General features: G+C 39.0%; 1 protein-coding gene and 1 pseudogene across 1 annotated transcript in view; both read left to right on the top strand.

Moving 5' to 3' along the window:
• The first annotated feature begins 3,483 nt into the window (after window positions 1–3,483).
• The window catches only part of EIF5B (eukaryotic translation initiation factor 5B), a 51,893-nt gene continuing 35,784 nt past the window's right edge, over window positions 3,484–19,592 (top strand). Inside the window, exons 1-7 of the mRNA XM_023761472.1 lie at window positions 3,484–3,571; window positions 9,303–9,456; window positions 9,556–9,640; window positions 10,275–10,950; window positions 12,284–12,498; window positions 13,104–13,254; window positions 17,621–17,719. Of these exons, the coding sequence (XP_023617240.1) occupies window positions 3,484–3,571; window positions 9,303–9,456; window positions 9,556–9,640; window positions 10,275–10,950; window positions 12,284–12,498; window positions 13,104–13,254; window positions 17,621–17,719 (1,468 nt within the window). The remainder of the gene's footprint in view (window positions 3,572–9,302; window positions 9,457–9,555; window positions 9,641–10,274; window positions 10,951–12,283; window positions 12,499–13,103; window positions 13,255–17,620; window positions 17,720–19,592) is intronic.
• On the top strand, window positions 13,387–15,766 carry LOC106698657 (annotated as a pseudogene).

The following is a 19,592-nucleotide window of genomic DNA, read 5'->3' as shown; positions in this document are numbered from 1 at the left end:
TTTGTTTTGTTTTTATCCCAGCTCAGACTAATCTGTAGTCTTTATTTTTTGGCTCACCTTGAAAGGAAAGTGGTGGCAATGTAATTGAAAAGGTTTTCTCATCTTATTTTTCCTTCATGGATTCCTTTGCTTGATGCTGTTCAAATTGTACGTAAGAAATCCTAGGGTTTTGCAGAGGGTCCCCTTTGACCAGAATTGCTGGGCCTTTTTACTTTGGTGTTCTACATTAGATATTTTGGAGTGGGAGAGGGAAGTTTCACTACTTGGTTAGTTTACTTTGACCTTTTGTATATTTAAATAGTACAGGCATACCTAGTTTTATTTTGCATCGAATATGCCATTGTCTTGTCTTGTCTTGTCTTGTCTTTTTTTTCTTTCTTTTCTTTCTTTCTCTTTCTTTTTTTCAAATTAAAGTCAAGATCCTCCAGCAAAAAGATTATGACTTGCTTAGTTGATGGTTAGTATATTTAGGTATTACCTGGTTTTACTTTCTTGTATAAAGATCTCCACTTTTAAAGATTTTACATTCATCCCACCTCTTCCCTAACCAAGCTCTCCTAAGTAGAGCATGTTTCTGGCCAAGTAGAATTGGGTGAGAAATGAGCAGCTGTTTATTAGTTATCAAGATAAGGCACTGAGCTACTTTTCAGTTCTTGGAAAGAGCATAAATTACTTGACTGTTTCAATTCTTATAGTGTTATATTTAATCCCTGTTTTAACTTTTTAGCCACTCAGTGTTCATTTAAAATTAGGTTTTATTTCATTTGAGTATCTAATTTGGGTAGCATATATTTGTTATACCAATGACTAAACTTTTTATAAAGACTAAGTTCTAGAATTTTGTTCCAGCTTGTGTAATTCTGAGAATGAGGCTTTGATATAGGGTATTCAGCAAGTGATCCTGACTTTTTTTCATTTGGGAAAACTCTTGATGAGACAAGGGATAGTATTTAACATCTACAGTTTATACAGAATATAAGGCTAATATTTTCATTTCTTTCTATGACTTTCCCAGTCATCAGTTTACATAATGGGACCTTATCTTATGGAAACTTGCATTCTCAAGACATGTCCTACTGTTTTCATTTACACAATATGATGAATGTTTCTTACTAATGTGTGCAGAGAAAAGGACCTGAATTATCTGCTTTTTTCACAATTAACATCCAATTCTTCATTCTGGTATCCCTCCTTTTGTTGGATCCCCCAAATCTGGCAGTTATATTTTTCAAGTTATAAGGAATATGGTATCTCATTATAACTAGTGGGATTAATACCATCTCTCCCCCCCCCCCCCCCAACACACACACACACACACCTCCCCAAAGAATAGAGAGGGAAGGAAGATAACTGTTTTACCTATCACACAGTCATATATTGTGGAGGTGGAGATGTCATTCAGGAACTAGAAGATCTTTCATGAGTCAGTAGAATTCTGGGGTATGTATCTGCATACTTTAGATCAGAAAAAAAAGATGCTTAATCTGAGAGTTCTCTTAGCTCGTTCCGACACTGATATTTTAGGAAATTGGTGTGTTGCAGGAGGGAAAGAATTTCTAGCTTTCCATAAATGAATAAGAAGGCAGATGAACTTTTCTTGTTGTCTTATTCTGTATTGGTGATCTCTGTTGAGATCTGGAGCTGATGCAACCCCTTTTATTTTTAGTCCTCACCTGAGGATATGTTTTTATTGATTTTTAGAGAAAGAGCAAAGGGGGAGGGAAGAGGGAGAAACATCGATGTGAGAGAGGAAAATCGATTGGTTGCCTGCTGTACATGTCCTGACCAGTGATCGAACCTGCAATCTAGGTATGTGCCCTGGCTGGGGAATTGAACCTGAAACTTTTTGGTGTATAGTACTACGCTCCAACCAACCAACTGAGCCTGGGCAGGGCTCATGTAGTTACTTTTATTTTTATTTTTATTTTTATTATTAAATATATTTTATTGATTTTTTTTACAGAGAGAAAGGGAGAGGAATAGAGAGTTAGAAACATTGATGAGAGAGAAACATCAATTCAGCTGCCTCCTGCACACTCCCTACTGAGGATGTGCCCGCAACCAAGGTATATGTCCTTGACCGGAATCGAACCTGGGACCCTTTGGTCCCCACGCCAACACTCTATCCACTGAGCCAAACCAGTTAGGGCTCATGTAGTTACTTTTAATGTCACTTGCCCACCAGTTGCACATTACTTATTCTTCAATAATGGGAAACCGGTGCTGGCAGCCAGGGAAAGGAAGGCCTATTCTTGCACGAATCTTCGTGCATCAATCTATAAGGAGAGCAAAGCATTGTTTAACTGAGGAACTGAGTGTCAGTGGTTAGGTTGGAATAGCAGTTTTGAGAATTTTGGGTCCTAAAACTTCCAAATTACTTAGGAACCCAAAATGTTTTTGTCAGTGTGGGTTATAGCTATTGATACTTACCACATTACAAGTTAAACAAAAATATTCTTAAAGTATTTATGAATTTAAAAATAAACACATTACATAGCCTATCTAGTAAAGACGGAATATGCAAATTGACTGTCACTTTGCAACAAAGATGGCGATGGCCGGCCCCGAGTGAAGGCGGGAGGCGGCGGCCAGAGCAAAGGCCGGGCTCCTGGGTGCCGGAGGGAAACTGGTGCCAGCAGCCAGGGAAAGGAAGGCCCATTCTTGCACGAAATGTCGTGCATTGGGCCTCTAGGTAATAAATAACATCATTAATCTTTTAAAATGATGAGAAGAGTGGTATTAAACATTTTTACAAATTTCTTTTTTTTTAATATATTTTTTATTGATATTTTACAGAGAGGAAGGGAGAGAGATAGAGAGTTAGAAACATCGATGAGAGAGAAACATCGATCAGCTGCCTCCTACACATCTCCTACTGGGGATGTGCCTGCAACCAAGGTACATGCCCTTGACCGGAATCGAACCTGGGACCTTTCAGTCCGCAGGCCGACGCTCTATCCACTGAGCCAAACCGGTTTCGGCACAAATTTCTTTACTGTCTGGCTTACTAGAAGATAACTTCTCATCTGCTTGTGCATTCTGTCTACAACAACATACATCATGTGGCCTCTGGAAAACACCATTGTATAGTTGGGAGAAAATGAGAATTAAAAAAGGCTCATAGTATCTTAGTATTATTTTGAAGATAATTTTGATCCTTGAATTAATTTAGACCCCCTGAACAGGTTTTGGGACCTACTTTGAGAATTGCTGATTTAGGGATTCCTAAACTGTATTTAGGCATTTGTGAGACATATTCCAAGCTGTTTGACCATCGTTACTGTTTGGCCAACAAGTGCTTAGAGTGCTTGATAATCACTCAAGGACAACTTAAGGTACCTGAGGGCATCCTACCCTATATAATAAAAGCCTAATATGCAAATTGTCCCCTCGGGTGGTCATTTGACAGAGAGTTCGACCGGGAGACTGGGAATTAGACCACTCACTATGATGTGCGCTGACCACCAGGGGGCAGCGTGGAACATGGTGGGCATCGGCGATGCGATGCTGGCAGCAGACTGCCGTGGAAGTGCTGCTGGTCCCGATGGACTGCAGCAGGATGGTGGAGCAGGTGAGCGAGTGGCGCCAGGCCTCGGCGGGTGTGAGCAGGGGCCTGATCACCTGCTGATCGCCCTGCAGACAGCTACCAATGGCAGAGGCAGGGGGCAGGGGCCCGGCCTTGATCCATTGCCCCGCAGGTGGGATGGTGGAGCAGGTGAGGGGGCGGCACCAGGCCAAGGCCGGGTGCCAGGCGGGACTGCAGGGCTGGAGGCGTGAGCTGGGGCCCAATCTCTGCAGGCCACCCCCAGGGACCCTACCCTTGCACAAATTCGTGCCCTGGGCCTCTAGTGTTAATATAATGCTCTTAATGTTTTACCTATTTATGGTAACCTATATAATAAAAGCCTAATATGTAAATCGACCGAATAGCGGAATGACTGGTCACTATGATGCGCACTGACCACCAGGGGGCAGATGCTCAACGCAGGAGCTGTCCCCAGCCCGCAGGCCCCAGGACAGCCAAGGCTGGTGCCAGCGGGGCCCCCCAATCGCCCCACAGATCACCCTGCAGAGGGAGGCGACGGGGGCAGGGCAGGCGGACGGGTGGCGCCAGGCCGGCCAAGGTGGGGGCTTCCCTGGTCGCCCCGTATATCAGCCTGGATCACTGGCCAGGCCTAGGGACCCTACCCATGCACTAATTTTGTTCATCAGGTCTCTAGTACACACACACACACACACACACACACACGCACGCGCGAGCGCCAGATTATTATGACCGGCCAGATTATTATGACCACCCCATCAGTACTTTGTGGGGCCACCTTTTGCCTTCAATGCTGCAGCGATTCTTCTTGGCATTGACTCCACGAGATGTTGAAAGGTGATGTGAGGGGTCTGACACCATGCCTGATGAATAGCACTGTCCATTACTGTGAGATTTGATGGTTGTGGAACCAGCTGCCTGATGGCTCTTTTAACTTCGTCCCATAAATGCTCAATTGGATTGAGATCTGGTGATTGTGGGGGCCACCTTAGCAAGGTAAAGTCTCCCTCATGCTCTTGAAAGCACTCCTACACAATACGAGCACCGTGGCATGGCGCATTGTCTTGTTGGAAGAAGCCATCTCCATTGGGATAAACCATCAACATGATAGGATGAACTTGATCAGCAACGATACTTAGGTATGTTGTGCTATACAGACGTTTATAATAATCTGGCCCTCTGGCAACTTCAGCGTGAAATTATAGCTAATTTGCCTACAAATGTCAGGTGGTCATAATAATCTGGCCACTCAGTGTATATACATATGTATTTTAATATAATAGGTGAATTTATTGAGGTCTATTAAAAATCTGTGATGGTTGATTTTTTTAAAATATATTTTATTGATTTTGAGAGATAGAGAGCTAGAAACATCGATGAGAAAGAAACATCGATCAGCTGCCTCCTGCACACCCCCTACTGGGGATATGCCCGCAACCAAGGTACATGCCCTTGGCTGGAATAGAACCTGGGACCCTTCAGTCCGCAGGCCGACACTCTATCCACTGAGCCAAACCGGTTAGGGCTGTGGTGGTTGATTTTAATTGGGAGTTGATTATTTGGTACATTAGACACCTTTATGTTATTGAATCATCCCATTCAATAAATGTATTGAGTTTCTATTAAAGTGCCATTTATACAGTGATCAACAAATAATAATATGACATGCTTCTGTATTTGGTTAATGTAATTGTATGTCAGTAATTGTGGAGTGCAGCTACAGCGTTCGGACAGGATCAAGCCTCAGACTGACTTGTGTCAAAGCCACATACAAGTCCCAACTTGGAGGGCAAAGCCCTCCCAGCACAATTATAGCCAAAAGGCTATGGTTGTAAGCTTGACCTTATAGTCTGACCCTGCAGTCCTAGGTAGCTAAGGGATGTGGGCTGCAGGAGGTGCAGCAAGTGCTGCCTAATCCAAGTTTGATAGAGTTCAAAGAATGGCAACAACAGGAAAGAAGCAGATTTGAAACTCGCCAGAACATCGTAAACATCTTGCCCTTGTTTTGCTTTGTGTGATCTGACTATAAAATAAAGCTTGGGCTTACAGGTTGTGTCACTGTTTCCTCATCCAGGCACAGTGATCTACCTGGCCCCAATTGTATTCTCTTGTCTGTTTTCTTTAATCCTTCACTGCCCCTCCTCAGGTTCACCACTGGCCATGCTGGACATGGTTGAAGTAATATTTTATTACCAGGGGCCCAGTGCATGAATTCGTGCACCTTGAAAGGAACTGTGGGCCACGAGGCTGCAGTGGGCACAGGAGCGGGTCTCGGCTGATCCTCCACGCCCCGGCCCGGCCCCTCCCACCGCAGCTCTTGGTCCCCTGTCTGCTGGCACTGGCCCTGATTGTTGGGCGCCATCACTGGGTGCGAGTGGCGGCTGCTGCCCCAATCGCCCCTCAGAAGCAGGGGGAGGTGGAGAAGCCCTGAGGGGTGATCGGGGCTGGCACCAGGTGCTGGCAGCAGGTGCGAGTGCCAGGCGGGACCGTGGTGCATGGGAGCAAAGAATTTTCAGTAACCACCAGAGGCTCCCCCCAATGAAAGCGACTGGCGCCCCACCTTGGTCTGGCGTCCCCCGCTCACCTGCTCTACCATCCCGCTGCGCCCGACGCCTGCCATGTTCTGCACACGCCCCCTTGTGGTCATCACACGTCATAGTGACCAGTTGTTCGGCTGTTCCACCATTTGGTCTATTTGCATATTAGGGCTTTATATATATTTTATAATTTTCTTGAGTCTTTAGAATATTTATTTCTTTGCTTATTTCTAGGTATCTTACAGTTTTCATTGCTGTTAATGTAATACTTTTTCTTTTTTTTTTCTGGTAAATAGGAAAACTTTTCCAGGATGGTTGTTTGTCTTGTGTGTCACCAATTTATTGTACTCTTATTAGGAGTAGCTGTATAAAGGATGAGGACTATGTTGTGATTAGATGATTAGTTTGTCCTAATATGTGAATAGTAAAGGGGGAGAGCATGGAGAAAATTAAAGATATAGCAGCATTCAAATGTTTTAATTAGTGACACACAAATGACTGCTTTTTTTTCCCTTTCTTTCTATTTTATGCGTTGTAACAAATATGTATTGTCGAGAACGTTTAGTGCAAAAGGTATTTTGAAACCCGTATTAAACAGTATTGAAATAATCACAGTGTACTACTTGCCCCAGCAGTAACTACAACATTTACATAATGAAACACTTAATGTAGAACCAAAACCATGCTGTAACTATTTTGAGAATGTGGGAGGAAGGAAAAGGAATAAAGATCTAAGAAATACCATGTTACATTTCAACCAACAATGTATTAGAGTTATAATTTCTCTACATCCTCATTAACACTTATCAACTGACTTTTTGATTACTGTGTAGTAGCCATCCCATGGGTGTGAAGTGGTGTCATACTATGATTTTGGTTTGTCATTCCATGATGGTTTAAAATGTTAAATGTTGTGCTTATTGGATATTTGCATATCTTGTTTGGAGAACTGTCTATTCAAAGCCTTTGCCCATTTAAAAATTTTTTAGGAATAAGAATTCTTTATATATTCTACATACCAACCCTTTATCCAGGTATGATTTGCAAATATTTTCTATCATTCTGTGAGTTGCCTTTCTTTTCTCCCATTGGAGGTTATTTTTCCACTTTCTTGGTGATATCCTTTATAGCAAAAAGGTTCTAGTTTTGATGAAGTCTGATTCATCTATGTTTTCTTTGGTTGTTTATGTTTTTGGTGTCAGATCTAAGAAACCATCACTAGATCCAAGGTCGTGAAGATTTACTAGGTTTTCTTCTAGTAGTTTTATAGTGTTAAACTTTGAGCCATTTTAAGTTAACTTTTGTATATCATGTAACATGGGGGGGTCCAGCTTTATTCTTTGCATGTAGATATCCAGTTGTCCTGACACCATTTGTTAAAAAGACTTTAATTCTTTGTTGAAAACAGTTCACCATGTGTGTAGGTGTTTATTTATAGATTCTCAATTCTGTCCCATTGATCTATATGTCTATCCTTAAAGCAGTACTTCTCTGTCTTGATTACTATAGCTTTGTATTAAGTTTTGAAATTGGGAAGTATGATTTCTCTAACCTTGTTCTTTTTGAGATTGTGTTGGCTAGTCTGGGTTTCTTGCATTTCTATAGAGATATTAGGATCAGCTTGTAAATTTCTGCAAAAAAGGGGAGGAGGGAGTAGCTAGAATTTGGATTAGGATTGCATTTCACCTGTAGATCAGCGATTTTGAACTTTTTTTTCATCTCATGGCATATATAAACTAATTACTAAAATTCTGTAGCACTCCAAAAATATGTTTTTTGCTGATCTGACAAAAAAAGATGTAATTTTGATTCATTTACAATGGACAGCTATTGTGTTGGCTGTTATCATTTTTTTATTTGACAATCTTAGGGAAAAGAGGTCAGTGCCCTGACTAAATAGTCAGATATTGCATGTTTCAAAAATTCTTGCAGCACATTGTTTGAAAATTGCTGCTATAGATCAATTTTGGGAGTATTGCCAATATTTTGCCTTCTGATCTGTAAACATGGGATGTCTTTCCACTTATTTAGGTCTTTGGTGTTTTTCAATAATATTTTGTAGTTTTCAGAGTAGATTTGCAACTCTTTTCAAAAACTATTCCTGAGCATTTCTTTTTTTATGCTATTGTAAATGGAATTCTTTTCTTAATTTCATTTTCTGATTGTTCATTGCTAGTGCATAGTTTAAATACAGTTGATTTTTTGTACAGTGATCTATCCTGCAATCTTAATGAATTCACTTATTAGCTGTAATAATCTTTTTATCCTTAGGATTTTCTCTGTGCATGGTCAGGTCTTAGGCAAGTTCAAATGGTTTCCTCCTTTTCTACTCTAAATGCTTTTTCTTTGTTTTGCCTAAAGTTCTGGCTAAATCTTGCAGTACAATGTTGAATAGAAATGGGGAGAGTGGACATTTTTGTCTTGTTTCTGATCTTAGGGGAAACTTTGTTTTCCCCCATTAAGTGTAATGTTAGCTGTGTTTTCCCTAGAGACCCCTTTTTAGGTTGAGGAAAGTTTGGTTTCTGTTCGTAGTTGGTTGACTCTTTTTATCAGGAAAGGGTGTTGGATTTTGGTTAAACACTATTTCTTCATTTATTACGATAACTATGTGTTTTTTGTCTTATTTACTAGAGGCCCAGTGCCCAAAATTCATGCACAGGGGCGGGGGGGGGGGCGGGGGCGGGTTCAGCCTGGCCTGTGCGCTCTCGTAATCCAGGACTCCTTGGGTAAGGTCCCTAGGCCTGGCTGGCGATCAGGGCCTAGCCCTGCTGCCACTGCCACTGCTTGCCATCTGTGTGGTGCTGGCCCTCCCCCCCCCCCCCCCGTCCCCCGCCACCGGTCGCCTCCCTCTGTGGGTAACAGGCGTGGGGTGTGATAGCTTGGCTGACCTAGGCCTCCCTCTGCAGGGTGATCGCTGGCCTGCTCACACACCCGCCACAGCATCACTGGCTGGTGACCTGGGCCTCCCTCTGTTGGGCGATCACGGGGCCCCAAAATCGATCACCCCGCAGAGGGAGGCCCCGCCCACCCACCTCAGTGCTGCCAGCTAGGTGGCCTGGGCCTCCCTCTGTGGCCGCCGGCAGGAGGCAGCTGATGAATCTTTCTCTGTCATCGATGTATCTCTCTCTATCTCTCCCTTCTTTCTCTAAAATCAATAAAAACATTTTTCTAAAACGTTTCCCTGTAGGTGAATGTGCTAGATTATTTTGTTCTCGAGTAACATTTAGATCTTCTTTGTTTTCATTTAAGTGCCAAGGATGACATTGATCTTGATGCCTTGGCTGCAGAAATAGAAGGAGCTGGTGCTGCTAAGGAGCAGGAGCCTCAAAAGTCCAAGGGGAAGAAGAAAAAAGAAAAAAAAAGGCAAGACTTTGAGTAAGTATATTTCAAATATATTTGCTTTTTACTAGCTTCGGTACAAGATTCACTTATTAAGCTGATTCCTTGCCTTAAATATATTTTCATCTTTTCTAGTGAAGATGATATCCTGAAAGAACTGGAAGAATTGTCTTGGGAGGCTCAAGGCATCAAAGCTGACAGAGAAACCGCGGCAACAAAGGTGAATGGTTGTTAGCCAGCCTTGCTTCCTAGTGCCTGTTTTTAGGGAGCTGCTTTTGCAAACAGATAAAATTTTCTATAAATTCTGATGCCAACAGGGGAAAAGCAAGTTTTAGGAAAGAAATAATGTCTTTTAAAGCCTTTTACAGATAGAAAGATGCTTTATTTGGAATCTAAAGGTATTTTGGGATATTTTGCCTGTTTATAAAATTGATATATTTGGAGATAGACCATTTCCTATCTCCACCTTCAATTTCTTAAATATTGTTTCTTTTTCATCATTTGAATTTGGAGAGGCTTCAGAACAGTGGGAAAGTGATAGGTATTCTTATTTCCATACCCCCCTTAAACTTTGTGTGCCATTGGAAGAAGCTAGTAAGTGTGGATTGTGATTAGTGCTGACTTTAGAGCACCTGGATTCTGACATTCACTGTGAGTGTGAGATGTGCCTGACGCCTAGGCTAGCTTTCGTTAGTTAGTTGAGGTTTATATCCTTATAAAAAAAGACTTTTGAAAATATTTTGAGAATTTTTTGATGTGTTTTTAATGAAGTATGTGACTCTGAGGAGTTTCAATTATTTATTTTAAAACAAAATATAACTCTGTTAATATTTCTAACAATGGAAATTTTTTAGCCAACAGAAAATAATGAAGAAGAATCCTCAAAACAAGATAAAAAAAAGAAAGGACAGAAAGGCAAAAAACAAAATTTTGATGAGAATGATAGTGATGAATTGTTGGAAGATAAGGATTCAAAATCAAAAAAGACAGCAAAACCAAAAGTGGAAATGTACTCTGGGAGTGATGATGATGATGATGATTTAAAAAAACTTTCTAAAAAAGCTAAAGGGAAAACTCAAAAATCAAATAAGAAGTCGGATGGGTCGGAAGAGGATGAGGATAACAGTAAGAGAATTAAAGAGCATTCCAGAGTAAATTCTTCAGGGGAAAGTGGTGATGATTCAGATGAATTTTTGCAGTCTAGAAAAGGACAGAAAAAAAATCAAAAAAATAAGCCAGGTCCTACTGTAGAGAGTGGGAATGAAGATGAAGACTCCTTCAAAATTAAGACAGTGGCCCAAAAGAAGGCAGAAAAGAAAGAGCGCGAGAGAAAAAAGCGAGATGAAGAAAAGGCAAAACTGCGGAAGTTGAAAGAAAAAGAAGAGTTAGAAACTGGTAAAAAGGATCAGAGTAAACAAAAAGAACTTCAAAAGAAATCTGAAGAGGAAAGTGTAAAATCCAAGGTGACTCTTGATACTGGAACAGCCCCTGCCTCTGATGAGAAGGGAGAGTTGCCCATAGCCACTGAAGGTTGGTAAAATTATTGCAGAAAGGGCAAAAGGCTTGGGTTCATATTTAATCTAAGGTTTGATCATTATGCCCCAAAGTCATTTTCTTATTTGTCCTTGGTTATAAAGATGCTTAATTGTAAGAAAATCTTTAAAAAACTACATCTGTGTACTTTCTGAATTGATGTTTATTGTTAAAGATTTATATGTAATACAAAATGTCTTTCAAGCGGTTTGTACACAGACTAGGATTTTTATAGAATTTCACTGTGATAACCAATTTTTTTGTTGTTGATAAAGAGTGGAAGTTGCCTAATGAAAATTTATTCTTCTGACGATAACTTGGTGTCAGGTGATAACTGAATTCTTTCCTGTTTTTATATTTCTTTATCAAAGTTTTTATTAACTTTAAAGAGAGAGGAAGAGAGAAAGAGAGAGGAAACATTAAACTGAGAGAGGGAGAAACATCGACTGGCTACCTCCTGCATGCCCCTTACTGGGGATAGAGCCCACAACCCAAACCGGGAATTGAACTGGTCACCTTTTGGTGCATGGGACGATGCTCAACCAACTGAGCTACCCAGGCCAGGGCTCTTAGCTGTTTTTAAAAACCCAATTCAGCCTGTGAAATAGAAAAGTAAAACATGCTGAAATTAGTTAACATCTTTTAAGCAATAGCCACTTTTTAATACCATAACTAATTAACAAAAAATAAGCTTTATAGTTAAATTTCCCATTCTTAATCAGAATAAAAACAGATCAAATGATTCACATAGCTTTTCTTTAGACTAGTAAAACTTTTAAGGGGAAAATTGACATAACTTTTTTAACCACTTGAAATATTATCTGGACATATTTGAAGAGAAACACCATGAAAGTAGCTTTATTTAGCTTTCTAAGCATAATACTATAGAGTTCTTAGAATATAATTACCTATATTTTTGTGTTTTACCCTTCTAATATTTTAAGATTGGCATCATTCATATTATTCCCATTTTATAGAAGCAACACTAGCTAAGAATTAAGGCAGGAATTCAGACACTGTGGATTAAGAGCTACATTAGATACATTATATCTTGTCCCTGCTGACAAGATCCTGCTGTCTTCTGGCATCTCTCAGGACAACTCAGAGCAACACCAGCGTTGCAGGCTTCTAAGGAAGCTAACTTGGGGATTCTAAGCTGATCTAGGTGCTCAGGTTCTCCTGTGCTCTTCTGGATGCCTTGATGCCTAAAGGCTCTAGCCTGCTGCTGGCATCAGCTTCAGCCCATTATGGTCCTAGAATTCTGGGGTTTGCTCATCATTGCCTTAGGAAACTTTAAAAAACCAACAGTTTATCTATTCTTTTTTGATAGATGACAATGAAGCAGACAAAAAGAAAAAAGATAAGAAGAAAAAGAAAGAAAAGGAAGACAAAGAGAAGGAGAAGAAAAAAGGACCTAGCAAAGCCACAGTTAAAGCTATGCAGGAAGCTCTGGCTAAGCTGAAAGAAGAAGAAGAGAGACAGAAGCGAGAAGAGGAAGAACGCATCAAACGGCTTGAGGAGTTGGAAGCCAAGCGGAAAGAAGAGGTACGTTTTCATAAAGTTGCCGACATTGACATTGTGTTTAACTTAAAATCTCTTCTCTATGAAATATCTCTAACCTCTAAATCTGTTGTCTGGATTTAAATGGTACAGAAAAATTCTACCTTTATTTCCTAAAGTACAGACACGTGTTGCTTATGTATCATTGCCAAGACATAGTCTATTCTCATGAATAATCATTATGTGCGCCCTGGCTGGTGTGGCTCAGTGGTAGAGTGTCGGCCCAAACACTGAAGGGTCACTGGTTCGATTCCTGGTCAAGGATGCATGCTGGCAGGCTCGTTCCCTGGCCTTGGTTGGGAACATGCAGGAGGCCACCAATCTATGTTTCTCTCTCACATCGATGTTTCTCTCTCTCTGTCTGTCCCCATCCCTTCCACTCTCTCTAAAAATCAGTGGAAAAAATATCCGTGGGTGAGGATTAACAAAAAAAATTATGTATAACATTTAAAATATTATCATTTGGAATCTCCTAACATAATACTTTGCATGTATCGCAAAAGCTTTGTTTGAAGCTTGGGTTTTTTACATTTAAATTTTATAATTGATTAAGCTAGTACAATTTTTGTCTGATATATATTCTTTTATAGGAAAGATTAGAACAAGAAAAAAGAGAAAGGAAAAAGCAAAAAGAAAAAGAAAGAAAAGAACGCTTGAAAAAAGAAGGGAAACTTTTAACTAAATCTCAGAGAGAAGCCAGAGCCAGAGCTGAAGCTACCCTTAAACTTCTACAAGCTCAGGGTAAGTAGTATTTTTAATTAATGGAAAGAGTCTAGATGCTTCTCTCAAGTAGTTGTATCTTTATAATGGTCAAAATGAAAATTGAATTGTACTAGAACAATTCCTATGAAAATGCTGTGAAAAAGTCTAATAATGTTAGGTGATACAATTTCCTTATGTAGGGAGATGACTTACATACTATGTTAAAATTTTATGTGTAAATGATAGTGTATGTATAAAAACATTTTTTTGTCCCCCAAAATAAATGAAAATAGAGAATATAGTTAAATGAGTCCCCATTTACCCATCACTCAGTTTAAACAATTATCAATATATATCATTTTTGTTTTGTCCTCCACCCACTTTTTTCCCTTGTGGTATTTTAAAGTAAATTTCATATACCATATTATTTTACTTATATTTTACTTTAGTATGTATCTCTAACAAGTAAGGACATTTTACTTTTTAACGTGAATAGAGTACATCTTACTTCTAACAAAGTTAATTCCTTGATAGCATCTGATTTTCTGTCCATTTAAAATTTTTCCCCATTTGTCTCCAAATGCCTTTTATAATTGATTAAGAAAATAAAAAAATCAGGATCCAGAGCCATAAAACAAGCTTTAAGACATTTGAAAGAATTAAAGCAAACAGAATAAAAAATAAAACGTAATTAAACTGTCTGGCTGGTGTGCACAGTGGTTAGAGCATTGGTCTACACACTGAAGGTTCACAGGTTTGAATCCTGATCCAAGGGAACATAACCTGGGTTGCAGGTTTGATTCATGCCCTGCTTGGGGTGAGTGCAGGTGTCAGCCAATCAATGTGTCTCTCTCATATTGATGTCTCTCCGCCCTCCCCCCACTTTCTTGCTTCCTCCCTTTCCCTCTCTAAAAATCAATAGAAAAAATATCTCAGGTAAGGATTAACCAAACACACATGCACGCACACAACAATTACACTAGAAAAGAATAATAGAAATATATTGAGAAAAATCCAGAAGTATTTGAAAATTAAGAAACCTACTTCTTATTAATCCATGAGTTCAAGAAGTCTCATTGAGAATTAGAAAGTAACTTAAAAAAAGATAAAGCACAACAAAATTTTGAAAATGTGCTTAGAGGGAAATTTATAGCATTAAAATGCTTCTTTTAGTAAAAGAAGAAAGATTGCACATCAATAGTCTTACGTTTCCCATCCTACCAACCAAAAATAAGAGCAAAGTAATGTAATAGAAAAAAAATAGAATCAATGAGGCCTCCTCATTCTACCCCGCCGGAGGCGGTGGTGGCGTCAGCGGTTGTCCCTGCCTCTCTGCCACCTCCACCTCGGCTTATCTCCCGGCCAGTGGCGTTGGCAGAGAGGGGGACAGTAGTCATAGACGCCCGCCCCTGCCTCACAAGAAGCTCCCCAGTTGTTGCACAGTCTCACTCTTTGGGGAAAGTTTATGCTAGAAAACTGAAGGCAATTAATACCAAGTTCTCAGTCTGATAAGGAAACTCCCTTGTTGTCAACCTAAAGAAGCATTTAGAGAAGACATCTGACTCCTTTCAAGATGAACTTGAAGGTTATATCAAAGTTAAGAAAGCCAGAGGCTTAGAACCAAAGACCTCTTTCAGACAGATGAGAGAGGACTATTTGGAAACCTGTAGGGACAAAGAAGAGGTTGATTTCAGACCCAGGTACAGAAGGTTTGATCAAAGACTCCCAACTGCAACCATCCAGACCCACCCAAGGTCATGCAGTGTTTCACAAACAGTGGAAAACCAGTTACCTCATACTACCAGCTCATGACAGCATGAGATACTGTCAATTCACCAGGGACTGTTTCTCAGAAAAACCAGCACCCCTAAACCTTAGTCATCAAGAGTATAATTATAGCTCATACAGTGTCGAATCTAGAGTTTACAGGCACCTCTCAGAAACCAGTACCAGTGCCCATAAAGCCGGCCATGAACGGACACACCCGAAGAGAAAACGGCACCCAGAAGGAGGCAGAGAAAAATCGGAGGAGCAGCAGCCCAAACATAAGAGGAAAAAAGGTTGTGAGGAAACAGATTTAGACAAACACAAGAGCTTCCAGAAAAGCAACACAGGTAGAAACAGTCAGGATCAGTACAGAAAAGTTGAAGAATCAAAGGGAGAGAAAAAGACGAGATGTAGCCTCTAAGAAAGAAGATTGTAAGCGTAGAAAAGAGAAAAAGGAACAAGGCACAGAAAGGACGGAGGAGGAAATGCTTTGGGACCAATCTATCCTTGGACTTTGAAGCTCTTGAGTTGATTCTCCTGAGGTTAAACTGAAAAATCATTGAGGAGCTTGGTTTTATGATGTTCATGTTCATAGCACTTTTCTCATGGAAATAGGTACTTTCACTTCTAACAAAGGCTAAGTGAACAGAAAGTATTTAGGCCTTGCCGGGTAGCTCAGTTGGTTGGAGTGTGGTCCCAATAAGCCAAGCTTTCGGGTTCAATCCCTGGTCAGGGCACATATAAGAAGCAACCAATGAATGCACAAATAAGTGAAACAACAAATTGATGTTTCTCTCATTCTCTCTCTCCCTTTCTCTCCTTCAAATCCTTAAAGTATTTGGTATGCTTGATAAATCCAACATGGAAATTACTTTTCTTCATTTCCTAGAAACATCATTACATTTTTCTTACTTATAATGTAATTTCCCTTAATGAGAGCAGCTTTGCTTTTATTCATCAAACTGCTATGATTATGGAAATATTTTTCCCTTGGGAAGTCATTTATTTTAAATTGGAGGATTAATAAGCTTTGTAGAATCTATTTCTTAATTGGGTTTGTTTTAGTTTGGGGTGGGGTATTTTTATATTCATTAGTTTTCTCAATTTACATTTTTTTCCTCTGAGATATATATATATAAGTTCTTTGTATTTTATAGATTGAATAATAAAAAATGAAATACATTAAAATAATCTTAGGTTACATATGGTTTTAAAAGTTTCAAAGAGTATACAAAATCCATTTATAATAAGTACTTATAATGAAGTTCTAGTTTCTAAAAAAAAAAAAAAATGAAGCCAAAAACCAGTTCTTGAAAAAAAAAAAAATCAATAAAATTGATAAACTTCTAGACTTACTAAGAAAAAGCTAAGACAAATTATTGATATCAGGAGTGAAAGGGTCAAGAGACGCATCATCCTTACAGATCCTATAAGTATTAAAATGATGATAAGGGAATAGAATGAGCAATTCTATACTCATAAATTCAAAAGCTCAGATAAAATAGGGCCATTCCTTCCTAGATATAAACTATCAAAACTCACAAAGAAGTACATAACCTGGATAGTCCTGTATCTACTGTAGTCTCCCTTCAAAAAATGTGGAGGATACATTCCAAGATCCTCAGTGGATGCCTAAAACCATGGAGTAACAAAACATACTTATGTTTTCTCCTACATATACATATCTCTGATAAAGTTTAATTTATAAATTAGGCACAGTAAGAGATTAACAAGAACTAAAATGAAAAATATAACAATATTAACTATAATAAAAGTTATGTGAATATGGTCTCAAATTAAGACTACAATGAGATATCACTACACATTTATTAGAATACATAAATTAAAAAGAAAACATCTGTTTTAACCAAATGCTGGTGAGGATATTGAACAGTTGATACTCTCATACATTACTGCTGGGAATGCAAACTTGTAAAGACACTTTGGAAAACAGTCGTCATTTGCTTAGAAAATTAAATACATATTTACCTAATGTGCCATAATTTCCACTCCAAAATCTTTACCCCAGAGAAATGTTCACACAAAAACCTCTACGTACAAATACTCATATCAGCTTTATTTTTAAATGTCAAAAACTAAAAATAACTCAAATGTCCTTCAATTGCCTACTGAATAAAGAAAGGAACTGTGTTCCATCAATACAATGGAATGCTACTCAGCAGTAAAAAGAAATGAAATACTGGTACATACAACAAAGAGGATGACTCATCCCTTGAGATGACAGCAGCCAGACTGTAAGGTACATTTCTGTGACATTTGGAAAATGCAAATCTTTGAGGATGTAGAACAGGTCAGTGCTGCCAGGGGCTAAGGATGTGAGCAGAGTTTGACTACATAATATCCACAGAGTGATGGAATTTTTTTGCATCATCGTGATGGTGGTTGCATAATTTTAGGTATTTGTCAAAAGTCTTAGAACTGTACACCAACATAATAGAATTTTATTGTATGGGTAAAATTTAGAATGCCTTATATAAAAAATGTTTTTCCATGAATGTTATTTTTTATATTTTAAGGTATATATCTTTGAGGTGAATAGAATGTTATGTGTTTAAGTACTATCTCTTAAGGTGACATACAGGTTAGTATAAACCTGAAATTTTCCATTATCCCTCAGGTGTTGAAGTGCCATCAAAAGACTCTTTGCCAAAGAAAAGGCCAATTTATGAAGATAAAAAGAAGAAAAAAACTCCACAGCAGCTAGAAAATAAAGAAGGTTTGTATACAAAATAGTCTGATTTAGAAACATTTTTTTTGCTTTTTCCCACACTTTAAAACAGAATGGTTTTAAAAAAGAAATCAACAAGTCAGAATGGCATATTAAAACTGATTTTTTTCACACTTTTCTGATTTTTGTTATTCTCAACTGGTTGAAATAATAGGGTGATGAAAAAGTACTTGTGTTTTAAAAATCTGGATCCTACCCTATAAATAACTATTTAATTTAATTTTATTTTTTAATCTTTATTGTTGAGAGAGTATTACAGATGTCCCCACCTTCTTTCTCCCCTTTGTCCCTCTCCACTGGTTCCTGCCCCTTCCCAGGCCTTCACCACCCTATTGTCTATGTCCATAGGTAATGCATACATGCATATAAGTTCTTTGGTTAATCTCTTTCCTCCGCCCTTCCCTCTGAGATTCTTAGTCTGTTCCATGTTTCCATGCCTCTGATTCTATTTTATTCATCAGTATATTTTGTTCATTATATTCCTTGATTGTTTATTTTGATTTTTACATTAAATTGTTGATAGATATGTATTTATTGCCATTTTATTCATATTTTTTATCTTTTTTTTCCTTTTTCTTCTTTAAGAAGACCCTTTAACATTTCATGTAATGCTGGTTTGGTGATGATGAACTCCTTTAGTTTTTTCTTGTCTGTGAAGCTCTTTATCTGACCTTCAATTCTAAATGATAGCTTTGCTGGGTAGAATAATCTTGTTTGTAGATCCTTGCTATTGTCACTTTGACTGTTTCTTGCTACTCCCTTCTGGCCTGCAAAGTTTCTTGAGAAATCAGCTGACAGCCCTAACCGGTTTGGCTCAGTGGGCAGAGCATTGGCCTGCAGACTGAAGGGTCCCAGGTTAAATTCCGGTCAAGGGCATGTACCTTGGTTGTGGGCACAACCCCCACAGTGGGGGAGTGTGCAGGAGGCAGCTAATCTATCTCTCTCATCGATGTTTCTAACTCTTTATCCCTCTCCCTTCCTCTCTGTAAAAAATCAATAGAATATATTTTTTTTTAAAAATCAGCTGACAGCCCTGTGGGTGCTCCCTCATAGGTAACTAACTGCTTTTCTCTTGCTTCTTTTAAGATTCTCTCTTGGTCTTTAACCTTTGGCATTTTAATTATGATGTGCCTTGGTGTGGGCCTCTCTGGGTTCATCTTGTTTGGAACTCTTTGTGCTTCCTGGATTTGTGTGTCTATTTCACCAGATAAGGGAAGTTTTCTGTCATTTTTTTTTTAATAGGTTTTCAATTTTTTGCTCCCTCTCTTCTCCTTTGGGTACCCCCATGATGTGAATGTTGGTATGCTTGAAGTTGTCCCAGAGGCTCTTTACACTATCTTCATATTGGATTCTTTTTTCTTTCTGCTCTTCTGATTGGGGTTTTTTTTTTGCTCCCTCATATTCCAAATTGCTGACTTGATTCTCAACGTCCTCTACTCTATTGTTGACTCCCTGTAAATTATTCTTCATTTCAGCTAGTGTATTCTTCATTTCTGAGTGGTCCTTTTTTATGTTGCTGATGTTCTCACTAAGTTCCTTGAAGTTCTCACTAGGTTCCTTGAGCATCCTTATAACTATTGTTTGTTTGTTTTTTAATATATTTTATTGATTTTTTACAGAGAGGAAGGGAGAGAGATAGAGAGTTAGAAACATCGATGAGAGAGAAACATCGATCAGCTGCCTCCCGCACATCCCCCACTGGGGATGTGCCCGCAACCCAGGTACATGCCCTTGACCGGAATCGAACCTGGGACCCTTCAGTCTGCAGGCCGACGCTCTAGCCACTGAGCCAAACTGGTTTCAGCCCTTATAACTATTGTTTTGAATTCTGTATCTGGTAGTTAGCTTGCTTCCATTTCAT

The sequence above is a fragment of the Myotis lucifugus genome, unplaced genomic scaffold, assembly GCF_000147115.1.
Source record: "Myotis lucifugus unplaced genomic scaffold, Myoluc2.0 scaffold_210, whole genome shotgun sequence".
Lineage (NCBI taxonomy): Eukaryota > Metazoa > Chordata > Mammalia > Chiroptera > Vespertilionidae > Myotis > Myotis lucifugus.
Note: the sequence above shows the minus strand (reverse complement) of the source record. Positions and strands in the feature narration are given on the sequence as shown.